Genomic DNA, 13,373 nt, shown 5'->3' with positions numbered 1-13,373 from the left:
TTCTGCAAAGATACACAAGTAGTATATGTTGAAAATAGTATTTTTGGCAATCTTATCAAAAAAATTTGGTTAAGTGTATTTTTGTGTATATGTACTTGGGTCTAAACAATTTGAATTATCTGTATACATTTGAGCAACTAAAAAAAAAAAAAAAAAAAAAAAAATTAAAAAATGGAGTACAAGTTTTTATTTACACTTTCAAACAGAACCAGACAAAATTAATATAATATATTACAAAAACGAACTAGGTCTTTTTCTGGAATTCTTCTATTTAACAATATCAAAAAAAACTTTACGTCCTGCAGCTCTGTCACGTTTAACCTGTTCCAATAACATTCGGTCATCCTCTGCCATTTTTTCGTATTTTCTATCCATTTCTTTCATAAATTCTTTGCTGAAAAAAAAATAAAAAGTAGAGTAAAGACAAGTGGAAAATGAAAGGTATGTGCAAAGTTAACATAAAAAATACATATCGCACTTCTCTTTATGAATCAATATTGCAAGCTGAAAACTGACATTGTCTAACATATCACTGCAATGAATTTCAGAAGAAGAGGATTAAAACATTTTGGTACAAAGCGATACCAATACACCAATTTTATCATTCATTTTTCAATAACTGCAAAGGAGGATTTTTAAAATCAGCCCCCCCCCTCCCCCCCAAAAAAAAATCCATCAAATTTCAGTGTGTAGGAGCCGACCCTAAATCCCAAGCTTCGTCTCATCAAAAGAATCTCTGCCCAACTATTTGGCAGCACTGCCGGATTGAAAATTTTAAAATACCATATCTTTTGAACAAAAAATTATATCAAGCCGTAATTTGCTTAAATTGTTTTCATAGACAGGTACTTTTAGGGTGAGTTAAAAATTTAAACCATCAATAAATTTTGATAAGTGATTGCGCCACTTTTCCGGGTTTTTAATTGTGAATTTTCTCTATAGTATGGGTAAGCGTCAAGTGCTGGTTTTATTATTTGAACATAAGTCGTTAACTTTTATTTTTTTTTTTTATGGTTCTTTCTATATTCTTTTATACATTGTGCGTCCCAAGGAAACTAATAGATTGTGAATTCTGAGCCTTTTACATGCGCACTTTGGTACTGTAATATATTACAAATACACTATCTTGTAAAAATTGTGGAGTAACTACATTGGTATTTAAACTTTTTGAAAAGTTCAACTATCATAGGGAACTGAAAGTTAAAAATGCACCTATTCTTGAGTATCTAGGAGATTTTACTTTTCCTTTTCCCTGATCTCTTTTTCAAGTAAAAAGAATCACAAAAATAATCATTTCCTAGCAACAAGTATCGGTTCAGACCTAAGAGGACTCAAATTTCGATCAACGACGGCTAAATTGTGAGCTTTGGCTCACAATCTTGCAGGGGACTGTGACTCTCCTAATTACGCGTCTTCTCTAGCTGACTTTTTCCTGACTTTCCTGGTTGCTGGAAACCTCGCAATGCAACCACTAATTGGAATGGGAGAACTTTGTTGAAAGAATGTAAAACAACTTAATCAGGCAAAATTCACATAATATAATAACATCTTAATTTAGGGAAAAGGCTGCAAAAAAAAAAAAAACAACAAAGGATAAACAAAAACCTGGAACGTTTCAGAATATTAACACTTCCATTTTCAACCGAAAAATAAAAATAAAAATGAGGCGTTGATTCGCTGTTATTGCAAGACGGAGAATAACAGTGAATCGACGGCTCATTTTTATTTTTATTTTTCGGTTGAAAATGGAAGTGTTAATATTAAGAAATGTTCCAGATTTTTGTTTGTCCTTTGTTGTTGTTGTTGTTGTTGTTTTTTGTTTTTTTTATTTTTTTTTTATTTTTTTGGAGCTCTTTCTCCAAATTAAGTGGTTATTTTATTTGGTGATGGAGCCGCTCTGCTCTCTCCTTATGGGTGACCATAACTTTAATAAGAAATGGCTAGTTACAAGGGCCAATTTCAGTCGAAATTTTCAGTGGATTTTGATTTCGTGAAAGTACCTGCACACCTCCACTCCAATTTCGATAGAAAAATGTGTTTAGTGCATTTTGCAGTGCCAAAGTCCATGCAAAAAAGGCACAAAACTCAAAAGCTAACAGTTTCCTTGCGGCGTGCAGAGTATTTAAAGTTATTCTTTTGGTTCATCAATACTTGACAACAGGAAGCATAAAAATGCCCTGGTTATGTTTTTTCCTCCAGTCACGTGAAGCGACAAATGAAATTAAATCTAATGGGAAATGGTGGAAGAAGTTGAAACTTACACAACATAAGTCATCCCTGAGGCTGCTATAAAGAGTGTCAACGCTATTCTAAATTGTCGTGGAGAGCCAATTAAAATTTCTACACCTTTATTGAACTTTCGGGCAAACTTTAGGTATTGGTCCATTCTGTGAAGTTGGTGGGACGTGAACTGCAGCTCTGTTTTTATGACCTAGAAAAATTGATATAAAATTAGTTAGTGACAAAAAAATAAAAAGTGCCTTTTGAGCAGCAGTAAGGGCCGTTTGTAAAATATGTAACAGTAGATTCTGGAGTTTTGATCCCCCTCCTCCCAGTTGTTCTACAGTAAAGTTTTTGCAAAAACATGTTATGCCCCCTTTCACCGGTGGACGATTCTTTTCTGGAAAATAATTTGTTTCTCATTATTAGTTATGTTATTTTTTAGCGAGGATGGTAGATAACACGGGTGAAATGTTGAATACACGTCTCATTACTCAGTTTGACCAGAAACTTGCACAGGAACTTCTGTATAGTAATATTACCACCAAGTCTGGTGTTTATATCAGGGTGCCAAACATGTTTTGATTCCGAAAATGACCTCAGTGCCATTAGTTTAAATTTTTGGGTAGAAAATATGCATTTCTTTGAAAGCATAACCGGAAAATATTTGATTTTCTGAAAAACTATTGCATGGTTGGGAAAACCAAGGTCACAATTAGATTCATAAACCTAACATACCAGAACTTTCTGCAAACAGGAAACTGCCAAAACATCTACCTATCTTGCTTTGCTGCACTGCATACTACCTATCATAATTTATTTCCCGAATGGCAAAATACTCACTGCCATTTCTGGAAAACTTCTCTCAATTTCTCTGGATGAAGAATATTCTATGAAAAAACCAAGCAATTTTTCAAGCAAAATTCAAAGTTGGTTTGTTCGTTTTGTTAAAATAGAACAGGAGCAGAAATTGTGAAACACTGCAAAAAATGAGTGTTTTTGCAGTTTTATGGTGGATTATAACATCATCCTATTGTTAAAAGTCTAGAAGGAAGGGTGAACTTTGTTCCCTAGTGTGCAATGAGCCCATTATACCTATTAATTGCTGCCTAGGCTGATAGTGAAGCAGACCTTGGTTTTTATTCAGCATGTACTAGATTTACCAGTTGTCAAATTTTTAAAAAACTGTTTTGTATCAAGCTAAAAACTGAATTTTTTAAATATAAGTAAAAATAATTTTTTGCATTCTAGCTGAAGAGCAGTAAAAATCAGGAATAACTTACTTAATGATAGCAATAGAATATATTTCTGCTCAATGTAAAATTCCTTCTGGTTCCGGTACTATTGATTGGATACTATCAATTGACTGAACTATTTTCTCCACATCATCGGGGTGCTTGGGGCAAGATTCCGTGAGGATTTCAATTCCTGTCTCAGTGACTAAAACATCGTCTTCAATCCTAACTCCTATCCCACGAAATTCTGGCCTTGCTAGCTGATTTTGTCTATTTATATATAAACCTGGTTCAATGGTTAATACCATGCCAGGTTGAAGAGGTATTGTTCTTGGAACCGTTCCTACATCATGCACATCCATTCCCAAATAGTGACTCACATGGTGGGGACAAAGCTCATGTGCCATTTTGCTGAGAGATTCAGGCACAGTGGTGTTGACACTAAACACTCCTGCTTCCTTCAATTTATTCCCTAGAATGAGGCACATAGAATGAAATAGATTGTCTAGACACGGCCTATTTTCGCACAATTTCAGCAGTTCCATTTGGGTTTCATAAACCACTTCATAAATGATCCGTTGCACTGGAGAAAATTTTCCATTCACAGGCCATGTCCTAGTTATATCACTTGAATAGCCTCTAAACTCACAACCTGCATCCATAAGCACAAGATTTCCATCTCTCATTTTTTGTTTATTTTCAATATAATGGATGATAGTACCATTATCGCCACTTGCCACAACTGGAGGGTACGCAAGATGGTCTGCACCACCAATTCTACTTTCGAAATCTACCTTGGCGAACAGTTCATGCTCCGACATGCCAGCCTTGGTCCAAGCCATTGTTTTTTCTATACTCTTGCACCCGATTTCGCATGATCTCCTCATTAGTCGTTGCTCTGATAAAGATTTAATCAGTCTTAGTTGATGAATATAGGGCCTTGGAGATTCTGGAACCTTAATTTTCAAATTATTCATGAGAGCAGAGATAGAGGTGCTTACGACTGGCTGAGTTTGTGGAAGATTGTCAAACCAAAGGGCATGAGAGGGACTTTCTAAAATTTGTGAGGACAAATATGGAACTAATTCGCTGACAGGAAATGATTTATCTACACCAAATAATTGTTTTGCATTTTCAGGGCCAGTTCTAGGCCCATCCCATAACTCTGCTTGTTTATCATTTGGTCTCATAAATATAGTAGAAATAAAATCTTCCTCTCCTTCACCAGAAATGACAAGAACCGAATCTTGTTCCAAGCAACCTGTTAAGTAAAAGAAGTCAGAATTCTGCCGAAACACATACGGAATTTTGTCGCTCATGTACTGTTTGGTTGCTCCAGGTATCACAATAATGTGTTTAGTGTTCTTCCTTCCAGGCAGTAAGTTTTTTGTCTTGTTGTTTGGATCTTGGTAACTGACTAATGATATGAGCTTTCTTCGTCTTTCTTGAAATTCCTCAAGTTTAATGCCAGCCACTAATTCTTCAGGTTTAATCAAGTGAGGATGAGATTCATATGTTGGCTGGCCATAGACGAATTTGGGGTTGGGACGATTGTTTAGTTTCTCTATTTGAGTGCTGAGAGACTTCTGAGTGGAAGCACATGAGCCATTAAGAGCGACTTTGCGACACATAGAGCAGAGGTAAGAGCTCCGAAATGCACTTGCAGAAAACATTGTTGCTCAGTCCTCTGCAAACCTTAAGCAGTCAAATTTAGGTGCTGTTCCATCAATTCGCCACAATCCCTCCAGGACAAAAAGATTATGAATTTGATGCACAGTAGTTTAGTTGACACTAATAAATTCAAAGATGAGCACCAGGTGAGAAACCATTGCTGCCCTACAGAAATGCTTCACATGACTAATCCTCATAAGAGAGTTCTTAAAATCGCCAGAGGCATCTAGAGAGATTAATGGTAGTATGAGTGCTACATTCACAAAACTGATTTAAAAGAACGGCAGATAGATACTAAGCTGAATTATTCATTATAGGTCAAATCAAAAACATCAACTAAAACTATCCTATGTTGAGTTGAGTCAGTTGATTAACTACGATATTTTGTTTTACCTCCAGAATAAGTTCTTTCCATGGACACACATTGCGGAAGATATTCTCCTTGCATGCTTTTAAGGCGTTTGCTGAAGGTACATTTTCGGAATCGCCTACAGCTAGTCTACCAAGAGCTTAGAAATTTTCATTGTCTCTCGATAAGTGCTGATAAAACCGACATTCACTAAGGACGGCTAAACGAACCAGTCAAAAGGAGTTTCAATCGGCTTTGAGACAGGAGTCAGGAGTAGTAGAACTTAGAGATGTACAACTTTCCCACTGAAACTTACGCTCAAGTTAATTTCGCGAGGGTAAAAAAAGCGAGAGTTAATTTTCAGAGGTTGCCGTGTGATACGTACAAATAATAAAACTTATTCACTGAGACAGGAGGAATGATCACATTTTAATCACTATCAGAGAAAACAGACCTACTAGAGAATGGTCACTCAATGTTCGTTTTGTTGTTAAGGTTCGAGCTCACCGCTCGCAGCGCTCCATCGGTCAAGTCGTGAAACACTTGTCCCCCGCACCCCGCAGCACCCTACTCCTACCGGCCCCGCCCGCGTCCTCCTACCACGCTTTATCTATGACCTATCGGTGCTCCCTTCTCACTTCTGATTTTGCAGCGCCAAGTTTCAAAGCGATTGCGGTAAATTTGTAAATTGCGTCAGTTAAAAGAGTGAGCTGAGAGGAAACACCAAAAGAATTTTAAATTTCATACTTTGCCTAAATAGCATGAAAGAATTATCATTATTTGGAGAAATGAATGACTGAGAAAATAGATTGTCTGGTCTTGTGTCAAAGGCAAGGACTCATTTCCGTGAGCAACACTTTACAATTTCTCTTTACCGCTTATCACAATGAAACAGAAGGAAGAACAATCAGAAGTGAGGAGAGATACACGCAAATAGAGAGAAAAATTTCACTAATTTTCAAAATATCAAATACAGGTTTAAGATATTTTTCCTTGCAAAAAATTAATTTAAGCGTTCATGATTTCACTGATTGCAGAAGGTAACTTCAAGAAAATTAAGTAATAATTGAATGGCTTCAAATATTCTTAGTATACACGGAAGCAGGTAACACACAGTTTCCTGCATTAACTTCTTTTGAACTCAATGATGCGAATCATGAGCCCTGCACGGAAAAAATTAAATTGCTGATTTAACAATTCAATTGCTAAAAAAAGTGACTGGATTATTTCAAAGTAGATTTAACAACAAAAAATTCCTAATTTGACCGCCCCCATGGTTAAATTAGCATAGGTACAATAGTAGTTAAAGTAGCTTTTCTTGGTTGTGAAATCCATGTTGAAACATTGCAGTCACTTTTTTAAGCAAAATAATTGGTAAATCAGCAATTTAATTTTTTCCGTGTGCAAGTGTATTCTTGAGGATGCAAATTAAATGATAAGAGTAATTTTGGGAGGGATAATGTATTCTGTATTATGCAAAAAAATGAAAACATTTTCAAATTTTAAAAATTCCAAAAGATATAGATTTTTAAAGACTTCACTAAGAAGGTACAATAATGGACAAACCACAAAGACAGGCTTAAAAAGGTATTGGAAAGGTGTATTCTGCTGATGCTAATTTTTCATGAATCATCCTGAAATTTCTGTGGCAGACCTAACTTAAAAGTTCCGAAAAAGAAATGCACATGACAAAGCAAGTTCATGTGAGCAGTAGCCAAGCAGGCGTAATGATATCAAACAATTGTATACATTTCATTAACATTAGATTTACAGTACATAGCCTCACATTACATTGACAATACTTCATTTACATATATTACATTTAAATTGTGTTTCATTACATTTCCACTTAATTTTATAAATTTATTTGTTTTCCTACAATATACATTCAGTGCCAGATTCCTTAATTTTTAATCTGATAATTAGCTTTGCAAACAGAGTTAAGAAATTTCGTGAGAGATTACAGGAAGAAATTTCATGGGGAAAAAAAGATATTTCACAAAATTTCATTCAATGAAATTTCTTTTAGCAACTCTGTTTGCAAAGGATGCTGTGCTGAAAAGCAAATCAGTCGATGAACAATTAAACATGTTTCAAGGTTTTGATTTTCTTCTCAACCTTCTTCTTCTTGGCAAACTGAGTTGCGGACAGGTTCTTATTAAACCTTTGACACCACCATTTTACATTGATAAAAAACACACCATCGCAGATCATTTTCAACGTGGCTTCAACATGGTCCTCATTCGGACAACTTTCCAGCCATGAAAAATCATACTGTTTGGTCATGATGGTTATGATGGTTTCCCTAATATTTCTGACATAGGGTCGTTTATTTAGGAAATCTTCCACAAAATGGAGGCAAGAACCAACACAAGTGCTTAATTTCTGTGTGGGATAAACTAAACTACGCTTTGACTTATTATACTCCTTTTGGCTGATCCAGGAGTGAGCGGCGCTGATAGGCCCTACATTATAATCAGTCTTTAACACTGGCTCACAATCTAAGCATTTAACTTTACTGAGGATAGATCTGGCTACGCTGCCTGCAATATATGCAACTGTGTCAGCCTCACCTCCACCTTTGAGAACAGCTGCTTCCATCTCTTTCTCTGTCTTGCCACCAATTGGGACTAAACTGTCTAGAACTTCGCTTACACTCTCAATTGGTTCAGCCTCAGCTTCTAGAAATGATCGCAAGTTCGTCAAAAGTTTGGCTTCATCAGCTTCACAGTTCATACCTTTAATATCTAAAAAGGCAAAGTTATTAATTATGATTGTTTTCAATGCAGCCGCAAATTGGGGGCAAGTCGGCCTACTGTTACCTCCGCAGTTAGCTCGAATGAGACCAAACAAGTTCTCAATCGGATCTTGGTTGAGACGCTTAGGATCTAAGTATAAAAATCCTACCTTTTTCAAATCTAACCATAAATACTTAATTGCTTTAAATGTAGTAATCCAGCCAGGTATGTGCGGAGGAGGAGCTTCTTTGCCAGTGTATTTCCAGGTTCTGACAAAGCGCATACTTTTTTCATAAAATGCAATGTGAGGGCTCTTTTCATCTATTCGTGTGCGCAGCACTTTCCCCTTATAGGGTATCATACCACGACCATTGACTGAATCGAACATGTCATCCACGCTGTTGGTGAAGTAGGCAGTGAAAATGGCACTTGGATCATCCTTTAAAACACCTGGAATGAAACAAATCAGAGCGAAACAAAGAGAATTAGAATTTCAGTCGGGTGCATCACGGACACATGCATAATGAAACAAACTTGGCACATTTACATTTGAATCGATAATGAGGTGTTATTAGCAATTAGAATGTGACATTGCTCGTGCAACATAAGCATCTATCAGATCAGAAACATTATCTAGGTATTAACAACTATGGAGCTCCCCGTAAAAAGGGCCCGTAGCGAAAAACAGCGTTAAGAAAAATGCGTCTGAAATTTCCATAATTACTATCTGGCCACTGTCCGTTACTAATATCAGAGTTTTGATTTCAATTCCCGATATTACTTACCTTCAATGGCCAGAGACTAATCATGGAAACTTAAAATTCAATTTTCTCCAACACTATTTTTTGCTGCAGGCTCTTCTTCTGAAAAGCCCCTCAATTATATCAAAGATTCATTTAGAACTACGGTTGTAGCACGCACTTCTTGGAGAAACAGTTAACAGATTAGGAAAACTTTTTGGGTATTGAAAATGAGTATTGAAAATTCTGAAGCAAGATCTTTTCTTCCAATGCTTGTTGGAGAGGGGGGGGGGGGGGGCTGCTGACTGGCGCCGTACCTTGTTGCTTTCATGACTGTTCCGAAAGATGGAAAGAATAGCAATCTAATGAAACAAAAACTGTATGAAACATTCCACAAATATTTTTACTCCAGAAAGTTAGAAGGGATTTACTGAAAAAACGGATTCCCTGCTCTGAGTTTTGACACACTAAGGTGAATAACACAAAAAGATGGAAATGGGGTGGGGAGGGAGAGAAATACAGCCTGATCCTTACCATTCCTATGTTCATACTCGACAGCACTGGCAACAGTATGGCTAAGCACATGAGCCGCAGCAGCAACTTTCATCTTCTTACATCGATCAGGGTTCAGGTCATCGTCATCTATATGTGCTAATTTGCGGAAAACCAATTTCTTGTCTTCCTCGGCTACTTTCTGGATATGGGACCACTTGGCTGTGCCTGGAACAAGGAGAGTATTTAAGAATTATTAGGAATTCTATGCCACTTGCAGGATCAATAATTATGTTTTAAAAGAGTTTTAAACTTAAGTTTGCGTTCAGCATGACAGATGATGGGAAGTCAAAAAATCTTACCAAAAAATGCTCCATCAGCCAAAAAAAAGAAAAAAAAATTGAACAAGGCAAGTATACGTTTAAAATTTCATCAGCAATTTTCATCCTATGAAAAAGTCTCATGCAACTGGATGTTCCAAGATTTCTAGAAGAGAAGGCTGGATCTGTTACCAGAGGATGCTAAACTTAGTTTGAGAATAGTGGACCTACCCTAACTGAGCATTGCTCTTCCACTCCTTAAACATAAAGTTTAAATCTAAATTTTTCAGTCCCACGACTCAAAAATTAATTTGAAAGAATATGCAAGCTCGCAACATCCAATTTAGAGGAAACTTGATCAACAATTGAGGCATAACAGGAGTGCTTCAGTAATGAATGGAAAGAGAAAAATTAGAAGAGGGAATTCTGAATGGTAATGAATACAACTCACCGGTCTCCTTCTTCCCATTCATGTCCACGGTAAATGTTACATCTTTGGTCATAAGGTTGTTTCGGGTGCATTTCAGCAGGTGACAAGGATCCAGGATAGTGTGGATTTTACCCTTCTCTTCCTCATCTAAATAGAAGTAAGGTTCTTCCGGTGTTGCTCCCAACTTCTTCAGGGCACTGACATTGCTCGTCCCCAGGTCACAGACAGTGGATGCTATGTGCAGGCCTGCATCTCTGCATGCACGGATGACATTCTTGATGAAAATCACCAGTCTCTCTGCGGTTGTCGCTGAATGGCTTAAATAATATGCCACAGGTTGCTTGTAATGGCGCCGCAAACCTTGTATCATGAAAACCAAACCATGGTCTGCCAACTTTGAACTGACCCCTTGTCCTTTATGGTCTTGAAAACCTTCGATGCGGTCCTGCCCTCGGTTGTACCAGAGCTGCTGGCGCAGGGAAATTTCATCGAACATTAGTGTGCAATATCTGTCGAGCGGATTCATCGCTGCTACTGATTTCTTAAGAGCGTCTAGGACTGGTTGACAAATACCAGGTGAAAAAGGAACTTTAGAGAGTACGGAACGTAAAGTACGAGCAGAGGGTAAAGGAAAGAAGGTTCGGAGTAGGGCGTAGTTTTTTGGGGAGTTCTTGTGCAAGGTTAGCGCTTGAATCTTATCCTCCAACGTCCATCGCCTTCCCTTGGGCTTGCAATTCCCAATTCTTAAAGTGGATTCTATGAGGAGTTTTAAAGCAGGTGGAAAATTTTTGAATGCAGGTAAATCAATGACAGTTTTTGATGTTCTTACTTTCAAGTTTTTAATTTGATCTTTCATCCTTTTTAGGGACCTTTCTTTCCGCCTGTTTGACAACAGAAGTCGCTGCTTTCGGGGGGTTAACTTATTGAATCTGGTGACATTTAAATCTTTCAAAAGGGATCGTTTAGAGACTGGTGTTTTGTTGGAGGCAGTTAAACGGGCAGAACGTTCATTAGTGGAGGATTCTGGCGTGACTGGGGTGTTCTGAGGGTCCAGCTGTGGCTGAGGGATTTCAGGAGCAGAGGTAGGAGTAGAATCAGAGGAGCATATTTCTCCAGGGCAGGTGAGGGGGAGTTCTGGAGGAGCGGAAGGAATTACAGGATCAATGTCCATCGGTAAAGGACCATCTGAAGAGGTGCTTGGGAATTGGTCGCTTGAGGAATCACTGGGAGGAGTTGGTGGATACTGAGGTGAGGGTTGCGGTGGGTATAAGGAAGGAGATCCGATGGGATAGGAAGAGGACGGTATAGAAGAAGGAGGAATTTTGGGTATGGAATGGATGTGGAGTTTTGAGGGATTAACTTCCTGGTAAGAATCAGCAGTAAAATGAGCTCCACAGATAAAGACTTGACGCATGTACAGTTTCTGGATTTCACTGGAGTCTAGAGGTGCCTCTGGTTTGGAAAATTCTGCCCAAGTGTTAACCCTGCAACACAGAAAGAATTCAAGAGAATTAAAATTATGTTTCAGCATAAAGAAATGACTCATTAAAACAGAAGTTAATTTAGATTATTTTTAATTAGGTCATCCTTAGAGTATTCTTAAGTCTTCAAATTCTGAATTACAGAATCCTTCAAACAGGCTTCTGCTCATCATCTTTAGCAAGCAAGTTGCAAATTGACATCATCAGTATTGACCTCATAGCACATACTTGCTTCATGAAGCAGACAATAAAAATGCATATTTGACTGGCAAAATGTTTGCACAACGATATGAGCTTGGGTGTAAGTGAATGCTGCGTCGAGAGTGCGGTAAACTCACACCTTGTGTCACAGAGAAAATTACAGGGAGATAAAGATTGCATAGACTTGGCAAGGCCAAACTCAGAACTCTGATCTCATAGAGAATTTACAAATAGGGATATGCTTCCTAATCATATTTACATCTAAGTTAAAACTTATAATCCATTCTTTTAACGTCGTCAATCGGCACAGGAAGCAGCCAAGATTCATTTTTGGGCGACACAATGTGAAAGGATGTACCGAGCAATCTGATACTTGAAATTAACTTCGAGCCTGGGCCCAGATTTTTCGAAAGCTACAGTCATCAGTAAGATACATATCACGACCCATTATCCATGACATTAAAGGGGAACACGGCTTGAAATATAGTTATTGGTGCAAACCGTGAGAAGAGAAGAGTGATGAATAAAACATGCATTATTTACCTTTGGGAATTCCGTTTTCCGGCAGTCGGGAAACGATGGAATAAGTGCGACGAGTTTTCTTCGTTATGGAAGCATCCATCGACGAAACACGATTTAAACTTGGACATTTTCACAAATTGTCAAATATTATAAAACTCCACACAAACAAATCCGTTCAATTCAACTGTTTACACTTTTGCGAACGTACTCGTATACTCGTAACCAATAATTCACTATGGCAATGGCTATGGCTGATTCGGAAAAACCCACGTGAATTCCATGCCACACCACGGAGTAGGCTTCGAGATCAGCTGACCGCTGACGTCTCAATTTCTGCGACAGCAGCGCTCCATCGGTCAAGCGTTGAAACCAAACCTTCACAAATTCCCCCCACCTGACTTTCCACCCCCTGATCACTATTATGGCGAAAGACGAGGAGAGGCATAGAGAAAAAAAAGGAGGTGTTTGCATTTCGGGCATCTTGGAATATTTTGATGACTTGATGACGTAGGTGGGTACAGCTGGGTACAGGGACGTCCCCTTCACACTGTACCCACCTACGTCATCAAGTCATCAAAAAATTCCAAGATGCCCGAAATGCAAACACCTCCTTTTTTTTCTCTATGGAGGAGAGGAGACCTGAGAAAATTCGACAAAGGAAGAATTAACCTCACAACAACCTCACAATTTTTTTTTTTTTTTTTTATTGGAGTGAATACTGTGTTATTGTTTTAACACAGAGGAATTGGAGTCGTGGACCAAATGAAAGTCGGCAATTTCTGAACCAGGCTGCATGATTGGGCCATAACGTTTCATTTCATTTATTCCGAGTTTAACCGAAAATCGCGGGAATTTTCAAGATATTCTTCTCAATCAGCTCTATCAGCTCAATACTATTGATCAGCTTTATCAGAATGTTTCCGGTGTTTTCGGTCCAAGAGGGAGAGTTGGATTGGAAGTTGTATTAAACTGGA

At 37.9% G+C, this 13,373-nt stretch overlaps 2 protein-coding genes across 6 annotated transcripts; both read right to left on the bottom strand.

Moving 5' to 3' along the window:
- Positions 1-164: 164 nt before the first annotated feature.
- On the bottom strand, positions 165-5,921 carry LOC109029541 (xaa-Pro aminopeptidase 3). 5 transcript variants are annotated; one of them, XR_011899865.1, is made up of 3 exons: positions 5,861-5,921; positions 2,262-2,431; positions 165-394 (listed from the first exon to the last, which is right to left on the bottom strand). XR_011899865.1 is itself a non-coding variant. In XM_019040027.2 (3 exons), exon 1 carries the CDS (start codon positions 5,126-5,128, stop codon positions 3,533-3,535), a length of 1,596 nt encoding a protein of 531 aa, XP_018895572.2. In that variant the 5' UTR covers positions 5,129-5,513; the 3' UTR covers positions 165-394; positions 2,262-2,431; positions 3,504-3,532. The 5 variants fall into 5 exon arrangements, 1 of the variants encoding a protein (XP_018895572.2); XR_011899862.1 differs by having other exon boundaries at positions 5,706-5,915; XR_011899863.1 differs by having other exon boundaries at positions 5,792-5,915.
- A 962-nt stretch (positions 5,922-6,883) lies between these two features.
- Positions 6,884-12,805, bottom strand: LOC140224593 (uncharacterized). The gene is made up of 4 exons (XM_072300373.1): positions 12,421-12,805; positions 10,217-11,679; positions 9,488-9,673; positions 6,884-8,663 (listed from the first exon to the last, which is right to left on the bottom strand). The coding sequence occupies exons 1-4, from the start codon at positions 12,525-12,527 to the stop codon at positions 7,558-7,560; spliced, it is 2,862 nt and encodes a 953-aa protein (XP_072156474.1). The 5' UTR covers positions 12,528-12,805; the 3' UTR covers positions 6,884-7,557.
- Between the last annotated feature and the right edge of the window lie 568 nt (positions 12,806-13,373).

Source organism: Bemisia tabaci, chromosome 5 (assembly GCF_918797505.1).
Source record: "Bemisia tabaci chromosome 5, PGI_BMITA_v3".
In the NCBI taxonomy this organism is placed as follows: Eukaryota; Metazoa; Arthropoda; class Insecta; order Hemiptera; family Aleyrodidae; genus Bemisia; species Bemisia tabaci.
This window is presented reverse-complemented; position numbering and strand designations above follow the sequence as displayed.